The 16004-nt window shown below is 50.0% G+C and overlaps 7 protein-coding genes across 7 annotated transcripts; 3 read left to right on the top strand and 4 right to left on the bottom strand.

The window, feature by feature from the left end:
• Positions 1-335: 335 nt before the first annotated feature.
• N7533_004495 (oxidoreductase, short chain dehydrogenase/reductase family) lies at positions 336-1261 on the bottom strand (the record flags this gene model as incomplete). The annotated part of the gene is made up of 4 exons (XM_057101145.1): positions 336-425; positions 483-783; positions 860-1155; positions 1214-1261. 4 exons carry the CDS (start codon positions 1259-1261, stop codon positions 336-338), a joined length of 735 nt encoding a protein of 244 aa, XP_056960775.1.
• Positions 1262-1703: 442 nt separating this feature from the next.
• N7533_004496 (zinc finger HIT domain-containing protein) lies at positions 1704-3063 on the top strand (the record flags this gene model as incomplete). The annotated part of the gene is made up of 3 exons (XM_057101146.1): positions 1704-1747; positions 1813-2274; positions 2343-3063. The coding sequence occupies 3 exons, from the start codon at positions 1704-1706 to the stop codon at positions 3061-3063; spliced, it is 1227 nt and encodes a 408-aa protein (XP_056960776.1).
• Positions 3064-4299: 1236 nt separating this feature from the next.
• On the bottom strand, positions 4300-5933 carry N7533_004497 (uncharacterized protein; the record flags this gene model as incomplete). Its single annotated transcript, XM_057101147.1, has 2 exons — positions 4300-5105; positions 5168-5933. 2 exons carry the CDS (start codon positions 5931-5933, stop codon positions 4300-4302), a joined length of 1572 nt encoding a protein of 523 aa, XP_056960777.1.
• Positions 5934-7340: 1407 nt separating this feature from the next.
• N7533_004498 (glycoside hydrolase family 16 protein) lies at positions 7341-8791 on the top strand (the record flags this gene model as incomplete). Its single annotated transcript, XM_057101148.1, has 2 exons — positions 7341-8302; positions 8359-8791. The coding sequence occupies 2 exons, from the start codon at positions 7341-7343 to the stop codon at positions 8789-8791; spliced, it is 1395 nt and encodes a 464-aa protein (XP_056960778.1).
• Positions 8792-9396: 605 nt separating this feature from the next.
• Positions 9397-10641, bottom strand: N7533_004499 (SUMO protease ULP1; the record flags this gene model as incomplete). Its single annotated transcript, XM_057101149.1, has 1 exon — positions 9397-10641. One exon carries the CDS (start codon positions 10639-10641, stop codon positions 9397-9399), a length of 1245 nt encoding a protein of 414 aa, XP_056960779.1.
• An 817-nt stretch (positions 10642-11458) lies between these two features.
• Positions 11459-13334, bottom strand: N7533_004500 (phosphatase PAP2 family protein; the record flags this gene model as incomplete). Its single annotated transcript, XM_057101150.1, has 6 exons — positions 11459-11529; positions 11584-12053; positions 12109-12677; positions 12718-12880; positions 12953-13169; positions 13280-13334. The coding sequence occupies 6 exons, from the start codon at positions 13332-13334 to the stop codon at positions 11459-11461; spliced, it is 1545 nt and encodes a 514-aa protein (XP_056960780.1).
• A 1312-nt stretch (positions 13335-14646) lies between these two features.
• Positions 14647-15667, top strand: N7533_004501 (Rho4-like protein; the record flags this gene model as incomplete). Its single annotated transcript, XM_057101151.1, has 3 exons — positions 14647-14934; positions 15035-15238; positions 15305-15667. The coding sequence occupies 3 exons, from the start codon at positions 14647-14649 to the stop codon at positions 15665-15667; spliced, it is 855 nt and encodes a 284-aa protein (XP_056960781.1).
• Between the last annotated feature and the right edge of the window lie 337 nt (positions 15668-16004).

Raw genomic sequence — 16004 nt, forward strand, 5'->3', positions numbered from 1 at the left:
TATGAGATTAGTCAGCGGGTATTAGTCAGGATTCTTGTCGGCAGTTAAAAGTACTTATACAAAAACAAGGAGTTAATGTGTCTTGCACTGCGTCAATAAGAAATGTCACAGATACTGGTAGTACAGTCTGGTACGACAGCTCTAGCTATCTCAGCAAAAGACTCAAGAGGCCCATAACAGATTCATACTCGGATAATGAAAATAAGGTACTAGGATCCCCGACTTGAGAAAGTGGTCTATCAGCATCCAACCCACTAGTAGCTACTGAGATATTGAATACAACACGAAGAGAAAATTAAAGAATATATTAAAATAGTGGCTCGATCATAATCAGTCTACCACTTCTCAATATAGGGCCGCAGATCCAGCTCAAAAGCAAAGGTCGTCCGCGGCTGAGTATGCAAGTACCAATACGAATCCGCAATCTAGTAGATCTTGTCAGCTTCCATGGAGAAACGCCGTATTGCTCGATTCAGACTTACAGCATCAGGACTCAGCTTAGCATCTTCATGCTCGAAAACCCAAGCCTTGGTGCGTGGGATATCAATAACACCGTCAATGATGGCATGCGAGACATGGACTCCCTGGGGTCCGAACTCCCGCGCAAGCGACTGCGCCAATGCTCGGAGGGCAAATTTGCCAGTGGCAAAGGCTGCAAAATTAGCTGATCCCTTCACGCTGGCTGTAGCGCCGGTGAAAATTAAGGTTGGCGGGTGGGTTAGCTTTTCCTTCGCTTCGAGGAATAGAGGTAGAGCACGCTGTGCGATGTAGAATGCGCCCTTTCTATTGAAACAGTTAATTCTGTTGACCAACGCGCCTTGAAGTACTTTGATAGATCGACACAGAGGATAACACTCACGCCTGCGCCTCAAATCCTAGAGAGAACTCCTCCTCTGTCAGTTCCAGAAATGGCTTTCTGGCAAATCCACCGCCGGAATTAAAGATTGTAGCAGCAAGAGGGGAGTCTGGGAATTTCTTCGCAATTTCATCAAATGCCGAATTAACGCTCTTAGCGTCCGCGACGTCGGTGCTAATGCCGATAGCTTGACCGCCGCTATTATTGATCTCTTGCACAGTCGGCTCGAAATTTTCGGGGTTCCGAGATAGAAGGACCACTGAATATTCTTTGGCGAAGCGTCGGGCAATGGATGCACCCTGTACGTTCTGTATTAGATGGGTAGACTGGAAGAGATTAGATGTCATGGAAGCATACGGTGCCTGGGCCAACGCCAGCGATTACTGCAAGAGCCTTTGATGCCATGTTGAAGATTGTTTCTGAAGTGAAATAGTTCCTAAAGTCAACTTGAATGTTTCCCTGGGAGCGGGGGGGTTTAAATAGAATGATGAGTTCGGGGTGTCTTCCCCGACGCTTAGAAATGCAGCGGGGGATTGATCATCACTTCGGTGAATGATACCATCCGTGGGGAATGGGACTGGTATCACGCTATAACCTCGGGATATTGATGATAATATCAACCAAATACTTCCTGCATGACATGATTTCAATACCTCATACCTCAATGCCTACCCTAATTGTGTTAGAATAGTTATACTAGGGTAATTATAGTTCTTCAACTATGGAGTGGATCTCAGTGATGCCTGAGGCAGCTATCGCGCGATAAGCTCCGGATTTTTCCAGCTTCATCGCATTACCTTTCACGGTTACAACTGAACTTGACCTTGTACACAGACAGTATACAATCATGGACCCTCCCGACCCTCTCCTGAGCGAGCTCTGCTCAATATGGTAATTTACACCCGTACTTTCACCCCCAAACCAACCACACAATATTCTAACCCAACCCGAAACAGCCACATCAATCCCCCCAAATACCGCTGTCCACGCTGCTCAACCCGAACCTGCTCTCTACCCTGCACAAGACGCCACAAACTCTGGTCCCAATGCTCCGGCGTCCGCGACCCAGCCGCCTACCTCAAGCGCAGCGAACTAGCCACCCCCTCCGCCTTCGACCGGGACTTTAATTTCATTTCCGGCATTGAGCGCTCGCTCGAGCGCGCTGAGCGCGATGCTGAGAATCGTGGGATCGAGCTTGGACAGGCGGCTGCCGAGTCTGCTGATGCGGGCGGTGGCGAACAGGCGGCGAGTACTGGCACTGGCGCTGTCACTGGGCAAAAGAGAAAGCACCCTGGTGGTGGTTTGGTGAAGGGTGAGGCGGGCTTCTTGCGTGGTGCGGAGGCTAGTGGTGTGAGGGTTGTCAGGGCGCCTAGGGGGATGTCGAGGAATAAGGCGAATGGGTCGAGGTGGCATCCCAAGTAAGTTGTTCTATACTCTTTGATCTCTTGCGGGATTCCGGGGAACTAATCGGTGGCCGTGCTACTAGGCATAAATGTTTGAGTTGGTCTGTTGAGTGGATCTCTGCATCTGGCGAGAAGATTGTTAGGAATTGTCTTGAGACGGGCATTCTTTCCGAGGCTTATAATCGTGCTTTTACGCTGCCCAAGGAGGATAAAGCTGGGAAAGAGGAAAAGGGAGAGCAAAAAGAAGGTACTGCTGCGAGTCTGGATCAGTCCAATCTATCCTCGACCTCAGAGGCTGCTCCAACCACCGATGCCACCGCCGATGCCTCGAAGGAACAACTACCCGCGCCGTCATCGAAAATAGATACAATCGAAGAATCTACAGAGACAGCAGAAGAAAAATCGCCGAAGTTACTGATCGCCCCGCATCGTGACGTTTACTTCTACATCCACCGCCCACAAACGAAGACAAAGAAGCCAGTCTTGGCTCCCCTGCCCCCATCAGCAACGCTAGCCTCTGTACTACGCGGACGTATGGTTCTAGAATTCCCGACTATCTACGCGCTGCCTGACTCAGCGGAAAATCTGGGCGCTGAGAATGAAGACGGGCGGTTCATTCTAGAAGAGGAGTATCTACGGACCGCGAGTCCCGAAGAGATTAGCGGCAAGTCCGGGGAGCTGGAGCTTGAGGATACGGGCGCTGAGCAAGATGCGGAATCAGAGCTACAGAATTTGGATGAGAAGAAGGTGATGGAGGTCCTGACGCAGGATCTTTTCCAGCCGCTTCCTGAGGGAACATCATGATTACGGATGGTTCCTTAAACTTTTCACGCCAAGCTACATACAGGCGATTGATACATTATCAAAGAAGGGATATCCAATGTACATTAACTATATTCAGCATCGATTTGGTCAGTCATATACGTAGACGGGCAAGAATAATAACTATGGGTGATCTTATCTATATCCAAGTCATTGGATAGTTCAGTCGTTCGCGTCTGCAACTTCGCTCTTTACAACGGCCGGACTCTCTGGCAGAGAAGGCATCGATAAGGCATCGACTGCCTAGTCGGAATTAAAGGGTACGAATAGGCAGGCATCTCGAAGTCTTTCGCGAGGCAGCGATTAGTCGTTTATAGCGAGACGAAGCGCGGCCCGATGGGCATACAGTGCGAACGAATGTTAGACGGTTTCAAGTTCACTCGGACGAGGGTACAGCCTGTACCATCGAGGAGTTAATCAGATTGATCAGAATGATCGAAATAAACAAAAACACCCAAACAGATGCACCCGGAAAAGAGGAAGGATGCCGAGGGGTATTGAACTAATTCACAAATATTCACAGAAAACATGAATGCCAAATATAACACCATGGGGTATGCAAGTGCCGCTATGCAATTCAAAAAATAAACCCATCAAATCAAATTGATAACACCAAGACAAATGCAATGATCAAATGCAAAAGATACTCAAAAAGGTATGTGTTGAGGACAACGCAAGCCTTAAGTGAACAATCGCTTGACGCGAATGCTATAGATATCCTGTAGTAAACCACAAAATATTCACGAGCCCTTTGGTAGGCTTGGTTTAGCCTATCCTAAAGACAGACAAGAGACTTTTACTTCCTCTAAATGACCAAGTTTGACCAAGGTTCTGATTCCAAGAGGTTGCTGCCAACTCTCTGAGAACAGTCCCGAAGGTCTCGCAAGGCCATTCAATCGGTAGTAATGACAAAACTTGTATGTATGTATCCTCACCGGACACAAAAGCTTGTAGGCATGAACAATCGCCTGCGCGAATGCATGGTATTCCGTGAAATGGTACACGGAATCGAATTGCCCTTGAAGGGCTGGCTTTTCGCAACACGAAAAAACCGGGTATCTTCCAACCCTGGCGGACGAACTGTCCGCGCTGGACGCCAGTCTAGCAGAGCAGAAGGAGCGGACTCCAATCAGTTGCGAAAGGCAGTTCCAGAGGCTGAGAGAGATTTCAATATCCTGGGATAAGATGGGGGTATATCTAGAACCAATCTAGGAGCAATCATTCCGAAGAGGCAGTGCTCGAAGTGTCGGCGACAGAGCCATTCTCAGGGTATTCTTGCTCAGGTGCCTTGGCGGCGACCGAAGCCCTCATCGAGACCCGCATGGCCTCGGATGAGGATATCGGCTGAGTGGGCACAGTGTTTGGGATAGTAGGAATGTCCTGAGCCGTTGGCTCAGGAGCACTAGTCTTCTCAACCCGGTGACTGGCCTTTGAATCGGTTGGAGACATTGCTGCCTTTTCAGATCCGCTAGGCTTCATCTTTAACCGGCCCTGTTCAAGGGCGCGGAGGACGTTGCCAATATCTTGCGGATCGATGGATCGGAGTTTGCTCATGGCATCGTCCGAAACATCAGAGAACGGGTTCCATCCTAGCTTGTCCATCTCTTCCCCGGAGGTCGAAGACTTCGAAGCAATAGATGGACCGGTAATCAGTCGGTGGAGGAAGGTGTCCGACACGCTGGGACGACGTGGGATCTTCACCGGCTTAGACTTGGAGCTCGTGCTTGTCGAAGTGACGTCGTCTTGTTGACGCTTCAAAGGACGAGCAATGGGGGCATGGCCCGTAGGGCCATCGCCCACCTCATTTCGAATCTTATAGTATATTAAACCAAGAGTGGCAGCTAGGGCCTGGTGAGCAGCTTCGGGGAAGTGGCGAACCGCTTCCTCGCGAGTCAAGTTGTTTGACCCGTCACTTGAACTGCTGGAGTCACTGTCATCGGCAAAAAGATCGGTGGCATTCATCCGACACCAGTCCTGGTAACCACCCAGCTGGTAGAACTCAGCCAGTTCAACCAATCGATGAACTATACATTTATCATTGTTAGAATGGAGAAGGGGGACATATCTATACTTTTTAAACGCTTACCTCGACTGCGTTTCTTCAGGCACCAAAACCTCCACACGGTACGTGGGAAGTACTTGGGCCATTCGAGGGAACCATCATCAAGGATGACGGGCACAGGGTTGATGGGGGCATGAATGGTGTGGGCCAGCGAGTTGAAGCGAACCCGTTCCGAATGCCGCATTCGAGATTCCATTGAGTCCATGCGCATGTGGAGACTGGTTTCCATCGCGTGCATTTGGCGTGTAAGTTTATGTTCAATGTTGATAAGATCCGTACGAAGTTGGTTTGCAGTCGACTGGAGCTTGCTGATATCGATTCGGGAAGCACAAATATCCGATCTCATTTGGTCAGCATCGATCTGAAGCTGCTCCACACTCTTTTGCAACCGATCGACATCTCCACGCAGGAACACAGTCTCGGTACCGGACTGGCCGATACTAGACTTGAGTTGGAAGATGCTTGTCTTGATCTGGTCAACATCGGAGCGCAGAGCCACCACATTCAGGTCGATACGGTGAGAGATGATGCGTTGGTTCTCGAATTCACGGCGAATGTGCTCATCCTCGCGGTTGCGGCGGTCGACGTAGCCCTCCTTGGTGAGTACGTTAGAGCGCAGCTCGAGCACACGGGAGTCCAGTTGGTTCATGCGGTCATGGAGATGGGTGAGAGATAGTTCGTTGCGGGGCGGTGTAGTTTCGCGTCGAACAGATAGGCGAGGGCTTGACATGGAGAGAGAGGCGCTGGAGGTACAGGAGAGACTCCTTTCCAGAGTGGTCATGGAGGACATTTCGAAAATTTCGGCAGAATGCGGCGGTCTATATGAGCATAATGTATATGATGGTAATGGTGATGATAGTATATGATCGTAGTGTGTCGCGAGAGCGATTTCTAGACAGTGCAATCGTCCATTGTGCCGGAAATGTGGTGGGTGGATGATTCTGGGGGGACGATGGGTAGAAAAGGGCGGGCGACAAAGAGAAGGGGGTCGCACACAGCCTTTAGCACCGTCAGCCGGTCGGGTCAGATTGTCTGCCACGCATCATTACTCACCCACCATCGCCCCCCAACTTCTGATTTAAAATAATTCCATTTGCTCATTGACTTGAGTCATATTTATTATCCTTTATTTTCAATTTTTCTCAATCTTTTCGAGCAATTCAAAGGTAGAAAACCACAATGAAGATAAAATACCAAGAGTGACCAGGACCATACCGTAGCCCTGCGCATGGCTTGGCGTGCATTAGTGCGACGCATAGCCCGTAAAAGGTATTTCATGGTGGGGCGCCTCACTATTTGATTGGTGACTGCTGGCTGCCTAGTGCTCGCCACCATCCTCTAGGATCGGCCGATTGGTGCAACACTTGCATCGAAGTGCAGCAGCTTGCAGGTCACTATGCGAGGGCCGAGCGCATCCGGCGTGATGATGACACCGCCGTATCCGTATTACCTTCCATTCAACCATCCTAGGATCCCATGCTATCACTGATCAAAATAGACATGAACAGTCTTCAAGTTTGAGGATATTGGAGAAAAAGAATAATTTAAATTTAAAATAAAATATAGAATACCTAGGTACTTACTAGGAATCAACCTAGCCTATGGGTTGTTAGTCACATTGAGTCACGGGGGCTCGTGCCAAGATTGCATAACAGCCCAATCCGGCAATCATGATGCCCTAACTCGACGAGATTATTTAATAGTCACCCGATCTCACAACGTGGACACACTCTCTTTGATGGACTAAACTCTTTGGATTTCGCAATACAAGATACTCTCGTCATATATCAATTCAAGTTATATTTTGCAATGTTCATACTGGGTGAGGCAAGGTTTCTCGATACCTAGATATACAACTTTGAACTCACTTAGATCCCAGGTATCGCTAGCATAGGTATAGAGCAGGTACTAGTAGCCGCCGGATGAATGTGAGCGTGATATTTTATCATTAATTCAAATGTCTATATATACTAGGATCATCTAGGTACCTAAGACCTTGCCTAAGAAATCTGGCAATGACCAACTCATCCCATAGTCCATCTCGGCACTTCGAGATCGCAACTTCCTCACTCACCAGCGTAACTACCCCAACTCAACAGTCATACCAATAGTGACTTGACGTTAAGGCTTCAAAGATGGCCCTCATCCACCCTTGCCAATCTTTCACTTTCCTATCTTCATGCCCAACCGATTCACCATGAAGTCGGGCCGTCTTTCATCAGGCATTTTGCCACTTGCCTCACTCTCACTCCTCTCGTATGGCACACTCGTCTTGTCCAATCTAGATCCTCTCACAAACACAACATCAACCAATCCTTCTAGCAAGTTACTTCATGATTGCGATTGCTTCACCATCTCCGGGCCAGATCCGGGCTACTATCAACACTACAAGCTTTGGGACTTCCGCACGGTCTCGTTCGATAGACGAATCGATTCGATACTACCGCCACCTGGTGTCGGTGACTCAGACGACGAGGAATTTGCAGATGAGGATGATACCGAGTCTTTCGCCCACGAGGGAAATGGCCAATCCATGTGGTTCTTCGAAACGACTTTCGACAAGGATTGGATGAGCCAGGAATGGGACCGCCCAGGAAACTCCAGAGCCCCAGTGGACATGATCAACTCCAAGCGAAATGTCTTCTTCACCAGAAACTACGAGCTGGACGATCCCCATGCAACATACCTCGCTCTCCGCACCACACGCCACGAGCACTATACCTCCACCGCAGAGATTGAGACCCGAGTCCGCAACATCTACCGCTGCTCTCTTCGCGTCAGACTTCGCATCTTGCCAGCAAGTATCTCTATTTCGTCGCCATCCAATGTATCAAACGACAGTTCCTGGCAACCTTCCATTCCAGCCCTCAACAATGTGCCGGGGTTGGTTGCCAACAGCACGACCGCGAGCACAGGGGAAAGACCTCATCCCGGTGCCTGCGTCGGCATCTTCACATACCATGCGCGAAACTGCGAGTCAGATATTGAAATCCTAACCAGCGATCCCTCCTACCGCGTCCGATACGCAAATCAACCCGACTACGACCCCGTCACCGACGAAATGATCCCCGGCGCAAGCACAGTCGCCGACCTACCCGTCCCTGGACCCATTGGTCTACGCATCGACTCGACTGGCTCAACGATGCCTCACGCTGGTGGGTCGACGACAGCATCCAAGACTCCAAAACATACCGGGTCCCTAATCTGCAAAGCAGGCTGGTCATCAACCTCTGGAGTGACGGCAGCGTCTGGACCGGCGACATGGCGCTGGGCGATAGCATTCTCCTCGGAATCGAATATATCGAGCTTGCCTATAATCGGTCCTCGGATGGGTCGTGGGGAATCGATATCCCGCCCTCGCAGCGACATGGTGGGCACCAGAAGCCGAATGATAGAGTGTCTATTTCGGATCTTGAGGAGCTGGAGGAAGAATCGTGGGAGCCGGATACGGATTTGGTCATTGGTAGCGCGAAGAAGAAAAAGAAGAAGTGCAAGAAGGGTCGCAAGGGCATAAAGTGTAGGAAGAAGCTGGTCGGTCACCCTAGCCCTAAGCCCAAGAACCCGTCGCATCATGGTCCAATGGAGCCGGCTTGTCGACGCCCCTGTTATATCGATGGCGAGGACTTCAGACATCATGTTCTTGGTTGAGGTGGTTATCTTTACCTATCTTCTGTCTCTGTTTCAATGAGAGATGCCCTGGTGTGTTGGAGACTGTATTCTTATAGACAGACTAGCTGAACACTTGAAATGCCGAATTCGAGGCTTTAGTTCACTATAAAAAAAGTGTTGTATTTCTCTGCTCGGAACCCTATGTAGCCAGTCGGTAATGTTTGCGCCGCAAGCGTGGAAAGGATTTAGATATAAATTTGAAGAGAATCGGAATGATTTAAGAATAGAGTGAAGGTAAGCCAGGCAGTGGCTCGAGGGATTGAAGAAGGGAAATATTAAAAATGCCAATGGAGGCGCCGTTTGCACCTCTTGGACCGTCAACAAGATGGGGTATCATTTAAATTCATTCAAGGCATCAAAAGTCAATGAAAAGGGGTAAAGAAGCAGCCGAACCAAACCCATGACCGTCCGATCCTGTATTTTCTAATTCACCATGCGCGCCGAAGTATGTTTTTAAGTAGAAGCCATAAACGCCAGACACGAGGTCTTGATGAGAGATAAAAAGGAGATTTCCTTTGGTCGAAAGTAATCACCTTTTCTGAGTATTTTATGATGGGAGGGTAGAGGTTGGGGTGATCTGGTGTTCAAAGTAGAGTGTTCCCCATCCTATCAACAGGACAGAAGTCACCATGAAGACCACCGTTCATAAGTTCCGCGACGATCTTCTTCCGCAGATTCTGGGTGTCGCTAGGTCCAAAGGCAGTTGGCTCGATTTCAAGCGCAATGGCCTTTGCGTTTGTGAGGAGGAACACACCGCAGTCACTGCCATTATCTTGTTGGGAAGATACGGATGGAAGAACGTTCCACTCGTCGTCGTCATATTTGGCGCCGAGTTCTCCTCGGAGCCACTCCTTGATGTTTTTGACCTGTCGCGCGCCTTGTCGACCCATCCGGTCAAGGGAGTCGAAGTACTCGATCGCACGGTCTGCTGGTCGCACAACTAGGAGAGTCCAATGTGAGGACTCGTGGACGGGGATAAACACGGTCTGTACATCTAAGAGGCCCTCGCCGCCGATTTTGGCGCGGTTCGCCCAGCGCCGTACACCTTGGTAACCTTTATCTCGTAGGGTTGTATAGAAGAATGTGTTGAACGCGTGGAAACGAGGTCGTTCATTTCCAGCGTTGCCGGTTGATTGGCGGAGGTATTGAACGAGAACTGTTAGGTAAGAGTTTATGATCTCGTCATTCAGCCACGATAATGTCTTGAGACAGGTTGCAATATCCCTGGGGTACAGGTCGTCTCCAGATGGAGTTCTTGCAACTGCACAGCCTGATGAGCTTCTCATGGCATCGGAGACCCGATTTAACCACTCGTAGGAAAGTTGGCGCACGGCTGGTCCTTGCGGTATGATTCGGTGAGGTCGGAGTTGATCTCGCTCCAACGCTCTCCGTTCCCTTTCGTGCGCTTCCCATTGCGATGAGTAGATCGACGCGATACGATTTGGTGGTATTGGTTTCTTCTCCCGGGTGAATAATTGAACCGCCGAGACTGGCCGGCCGAATGGCAGTCTTTCATATGCCATCGACCGCCGCATCCAGGGGTCATCGATATCCACGTCATCTTGGAGAGCTGGTTTAGGAATCGCTTTTGCGGGAGCAGACGTTGGCGGTACAACACGTTTCGGTGATGGCGTAAAGCTTGGTCGCGCTGGATGTAGATGTGATCCCAGTGGCGTGTGAAGGAATGGAAGGTTTCTGGGGGTTTCTAATCCCAGCCGTTCCAGCCGTTCCGTTGGAATGTCATCGTTGGAGGGAGTACTCGGCCGTTGCGGTTGTGGCACCTGCGCCGAAGGTGTTATTGACGGTGATGGAGGGAACGCCCCTGGCATCCATGAGCTGGTATCTTCAGCCCTGTGCGTATCTGAGACGGCGCCAGTTAGTATTCGCGATGCGAGAAGCTCTTCCGGTGTTCTTGTCGATACCTCTTAAATCTTGGGTTGACCGTTGTGACCTAGTCCCTTCGCAAGAATCATCGGTTCCTGTCGTGGAGCCAGCATCAAAGACTGGCTCCGATTTCTCTCGCCATAGGAGTTTTTTGACCGTTGTTAAGAACCCCATATTGTGTGTTTTGTAATCTGGGGTAAGGTGAATTGGATGACGAGGTTCGCTAGGTGAGGCGCGCGAGTGGGTTGGTTGAAAGAGGGGTGGTTAAGATGAATAAATCGGATGGTTGAGAGAATTGAGATATGAGACTGGAAGACAAGAACAAGCATCAGCGCCCATCATTGAGAGGGACTGCTCAGCGAGTTAGTGGCATTGTCACGGAAGTTGAAGAACGGACGGAGCGCGACCTCCATTCCCCATAATGCATCATTATGTCAGCAGTTTTTTTGGCGATCATTGGGTCCTGCAGCCACGCGTGATGAAATCCATTTTAGTACTCCGTACACTATCAAAGGTTCAATAGACTTGGCGTGCTATCTTTCCATTTTATTTTACAGAGTTCCCTCATTCCAAAATCGTTGTTTGGTTTTGATACAGCTATGAAGGCATAAGGATACAAGATCGCGCTCACATATGTACAGCGTCGGTCCGAACTACATCTCTCTCCGAAAGGCGCGCTTCCAGCACAGCCCGCTGAGCTGGAACAGACCCAGCAAGCTCAAGGACTCGCGAGAAAAAAAAATATCGGTTCACGCCATGCAATTAATTCGGGACACCGAGCCCACACAGCTCGAATACTAGGGGCGCGGTATTAATCACGACCCAGGGGATTCCTATATAGCATGGTTAGAGCGAGATGTTGAACAATGAGATCCAGCTACACATACCTGCATATACAACCAGCTTGGTCACAACCTCCACGTCATATCGCACGCGGGTCTTCTTGATTTGAGAGAAGACCTCCTTCTCATCCGTTCGGGACGTATTGAACTCGGGGGGTGGGAGTGGCGACGATCGGGGGATATTGTTATCTTCCTCCACAGCGGTCGAGCCGGGGCTACCCCTGCCCATCATGCCCTCGTACTGATCCAACTTGGAAGCCTTCCTGGCTAGAAGAGGAGTTCCATTGGGCTTGACACTCGAATCAGTAGGAGATTCGCGGCTGCCCCCAGATAAGCTTTCACGTCGGCGCTTCTCCCTATATGCCAGCGTCTCATATGCATCGGCTTCAGACTGTGGACCGATAGAGATGGCACGACGCCGAGGGTGGCGAATCGTGGACATCATGGACGGGATATCGGAGAAGTTGGGAAGGACGTCGTTGTCTTTCAGATTAGATGGAACCGTTGTATAGCGGCTGCGCACTGAGGTTAGAATCTGCTTGTATGACTGGGTATTAAGGGAATACTCACGAAGCAGTGGTGAAAAATCGCCGGGGTAGGAGGAGACCGAGTTTCTCTAAGCTGCGAAAGACAGGCGGAAGAATGCGAAGCAAGGTAGGCTTTGTGATCTCTCTCCAAGCAAAAACACACAAAACTCCAGCAACGAGACGAAGCACTGTTTTGGCGATTCCAATTGTCTCGTAATCGTAAGGAATAGTGCCAGGTAGAGGTTTATCCCAGGCAAGGCTAGACCCAGTGAAATACCAGGATCCAACATCCACGCCAAGCGTGACGCCAGCAAAAGCGACACTGTCATCATAACAAGGACAATCATCTACCGGCTCCGGGTGAATGCGAACAAGAACCAGAATTACTATTGGGATGACGAGAATCTCTTTCAGATTTGCCGCGAGGATATAGTCATCGAATGCGGGGCCCAGACTGAACTGCGCCAAGCCAATCAATACACCCAAGAAGCAACCCACGACAACATCCAACATTCCATGCATGCCACAATACAATCGACCCAGAACGATCGATGTGAGGTAGAGGTATGTGACAATCTGAAGGATCAAGCTCGTTTGCGCGCTCACTGTCGACTCGGGGGGAGTTAAGAAGTAAGATGGCGTAAACTGCTACCGAGACAGCATTCGTTGAATGTGTCGAGGGGAATCCGTATTCAAGAGCAGCAGATCCGGAATGGGTAATGCGCTGGAGGGGTGGGGAGAGCGGCCGGGGAAGACATAGCAAGTCTTTGATGAAGCCGCTGAAGAAAACACCGGCGGCCAGGATGTGTACAAGTCTGCGCAAATATATATCAGTAAAACATGATTGACGCTCCAGATATGGCCGATGACCCTCAGCGACAACCTACCCACGACCTAAGCTAGTATGGCCACACCAGAAGAGGAAGGGCAAAAAGACCATGAAAAACGTGTGGGTACCGAGGTTCGCGGTAAACGCAAAGTACGAGTCGAGTGTCGGCGTACGGACTTTCTCCTGGGCCCATGCAAGATAAGGAGTCTCATATCGGATCAATGGTAGTAGCTTCTGTCGAGGCCAGTAGCGCCAGAGGGGTAGTCGGTTTGAATCTATCGGGAGTCGCAAGCAGAGCTTAGATTAGCGATGATCGTAGCGGGGTGGGGATTGAAGATCAGGAACTAGTATGGGCAATGCGTGCGAGAGCGCAGGAAGAACTCACAGTGATTGAGGCTCTTGAGCCCAGCATCGGGCTGGTCCTTAACGGGGATGCCCATCGTGTGCTATTGATCCGGGTTGCGATTGGAGGGTCCTCCATATATGGACAGACCGCTGCCTGCCGCTCGATTCGAAAAGGTGAAACTCAGCAGAAGAACATAAGGAGCGGTTGAAAGTTGGATTGTGAAATGAATATAGGATGGCCTTAGGATGTGATCGAGGATCGAGGGTCGAAGGTCGAGGACTCGGCAAGATGGATCGAAGATCGGGGGATCCCAGCTGGAGATGCTCGCGGCCGCGGCTCTTGGCCCCCTGACGTGCCATGTGTGGGCTTAGTCATGCCCGTTGAGCAACCAAGAGAGTACTAGTAATGGGGATGGATATTTAATTCTTATTTGGAAAGATGGGGTTTAATAAAAAAAAATCAAAAGTATGGTTTCTGATAGAATATTTTAAGGATAGCAACTTTAATGGCGTGGTTGAGACTCAACTTCAAGTTGAATTGGTCCTACTACTAGTATTATATTTAGGTAGGGTTATACTACTATAGATCTTGTTACTTACACTAGTAGTATTCTATACTCAAAGAGGGGCCATAATAAAACGGCTGCCAAGGTTGGAACATAAATATAGTAGCCTTGGAATACTAGAGTAATACCAATAGTATCCAACGAGGGTACCTGGTACTTATCCACCATTTGCGCAAAACTTGGTGGTATCCCAACTTAAATCACAAGGAACAAGACTCATCTTCTCCGCTTCCAAGGCATCGCCTGGTACTTCCCAATACCCTTCCAAAGGCTATGGATATCATCGCTTATAATCACTCATCATCCAGCCCCACCAATCTGGGAGTATATCATATCACATGACGCGGCCGCCCCGAGGCAGACAGCGATCAGGTTTCCTGGAGAGCTGAACGGTGGGGATGTTGGGGAGGGGCATTGTGTGGACATCAGTGGAGGCTAGACGAAAAAAGAAACCGGATCGCAGTCAGAGATCGAATCAAATTGAAACTGACAGGCACAAGCCTAGCGAATCGAGGGCCGCTCCGCCCTGGCGTCATCGAGGGACGGCCGTTGCTATGGCAGCCGATGACTTCCAACAGGTAAACACGGGTCTCGCCCGGACGATTTGACCCTCCCAGCTTGGATGTCGATCAAGATCTAAAATCGATACACCACCCTGCTCTTCTTTCTTTTTCATCTCTCATCTCGTTCTCTCCCCAAAGACAGCTCACATCCATTCAGCCAACCCCCCCACCACCAAAACAGACTTCAGCCGGTTGCCGTCATACTCGACCACGACCCGCATTACTGCAACTACAAGAACAAGAACAAGGGGGTTCCATTCCAACCTGCCATCCGCACCATGAGCTCCATGTATGACGACCAGTACTATGCGGCTTCGCGACGTCGCTCTATTGCAACTCCTCCTCCTCCATCCATGTCCCCTCATCACAGCCGAACCCGCAGCCACAGCGTGCGAGTGAGCAACGGCACCGCCAGCACCCACACCAGCTTCTCCAGTGCTCAAATGTCCGAAGCCACAAATATCACCCAACCACCATCATACTCAAAAAAGTTTGTTGTCGTCGGTGATGGTGGTTGCGGCAAAACTTGCCTGTTGATCAGTTACTCGCAAGGTTACTTTCCTGAGGTATGTTCCTTTTACTTCTTTCTATACTTCCTCTATACTCCATGATCCTTTTTTGTGATCCATGGTTGAGGCGCGGGGCGATGTACTAAGACTAGTGCAGAAATATGTCCCCACCGTGTTCGAAAACTATATCACCCAGACCACCCACCGACAGTCAGGGAAGACTGTCGAGTTAGCATTGTGGGATACCGCCGGCCAGGAGGAGTATGACCGTCTCCGTCCACTATCCTATCCCGAAACCGACCTTCTATTTGTGTGCTTTGCCGTCGACTGCCCCGCATCACTGGAAAATGTTGTAGACAAGGTGAGCTATCAACAGTTTTCTGCCATCTCATGCTTGATTTCAATTCTCTAACATGAGTACTACTAGTGGTACCCCGAGGTTTTGCATTTCTGCCCGACAACCCCTATTATTCTGGTCGGTCTCAAGTCAGATCTCCGCGGCAAGCGAACCTGCATTGAACTCCTCAAGACGCAAGGCCTGACCCCCATCACACCGGAGCAGGGCCGCGGCGTAGCTCAGCGCATGGGCGCGACCTATGTCGAGTGCAGTAGTAAGGAGATGCGCGGTGTTGACGAAGTCTTTGCCAAGGCAGTAGACACTGTTATCAACATCGAGGAGCAAGGCTACACAGCCCAAAAATCCTCGCACAACCGCACAAATAGCAAGCCTTCCGCCGGCGGGGGACGACCAGGAAAGAAGATCAAGAAGCGGACTTGCAAGATCTTGTAAATTCATGCCATCCCATCTCGCCTGTACCTCCATTTATGACCGACTCTTTCTTCATTCCCTTCTCTCACGCCACCCTGGTCCGATATGATAAAGCCTGGTTGCTTCATCGGCCGTGCTTTCTACCTGCTCTGCGGATGTGCCGGGTCACCGCGCCGCAAGCCGGACAAAGCTGGACATGAACTGCAAAAAATTTCCTTCCCTTGGAGTCGGGGGACGCTGCGCGCTCTCTCGACCGATCTGTTTCTTCTACCGGCGGCTTTCTGAACTTTCTCCATCCTTGCCTTGTTGATCGATGACTTGTTTGCCTTTTACTTCTTTTTTTCTTTTCCTTTTCCCT

The sequence above is a fragment of the Penicillium manginii genome (assembly GCF_028828005.1).
Source record: "Penicillium manginii strain IBT 31320 chromosome Unknown utg000004l:1.0-7231830.0:1.0-7236170.0, whole genome shotgun sequence".
Taxonomy (NCBI): domain Eukaryota; kingdom Fungi; phylum Ascomycota; class Eurotiomycetes; order Eurotiales; family Aspergillaceae; genus Penicillium; species Penicillium manginii.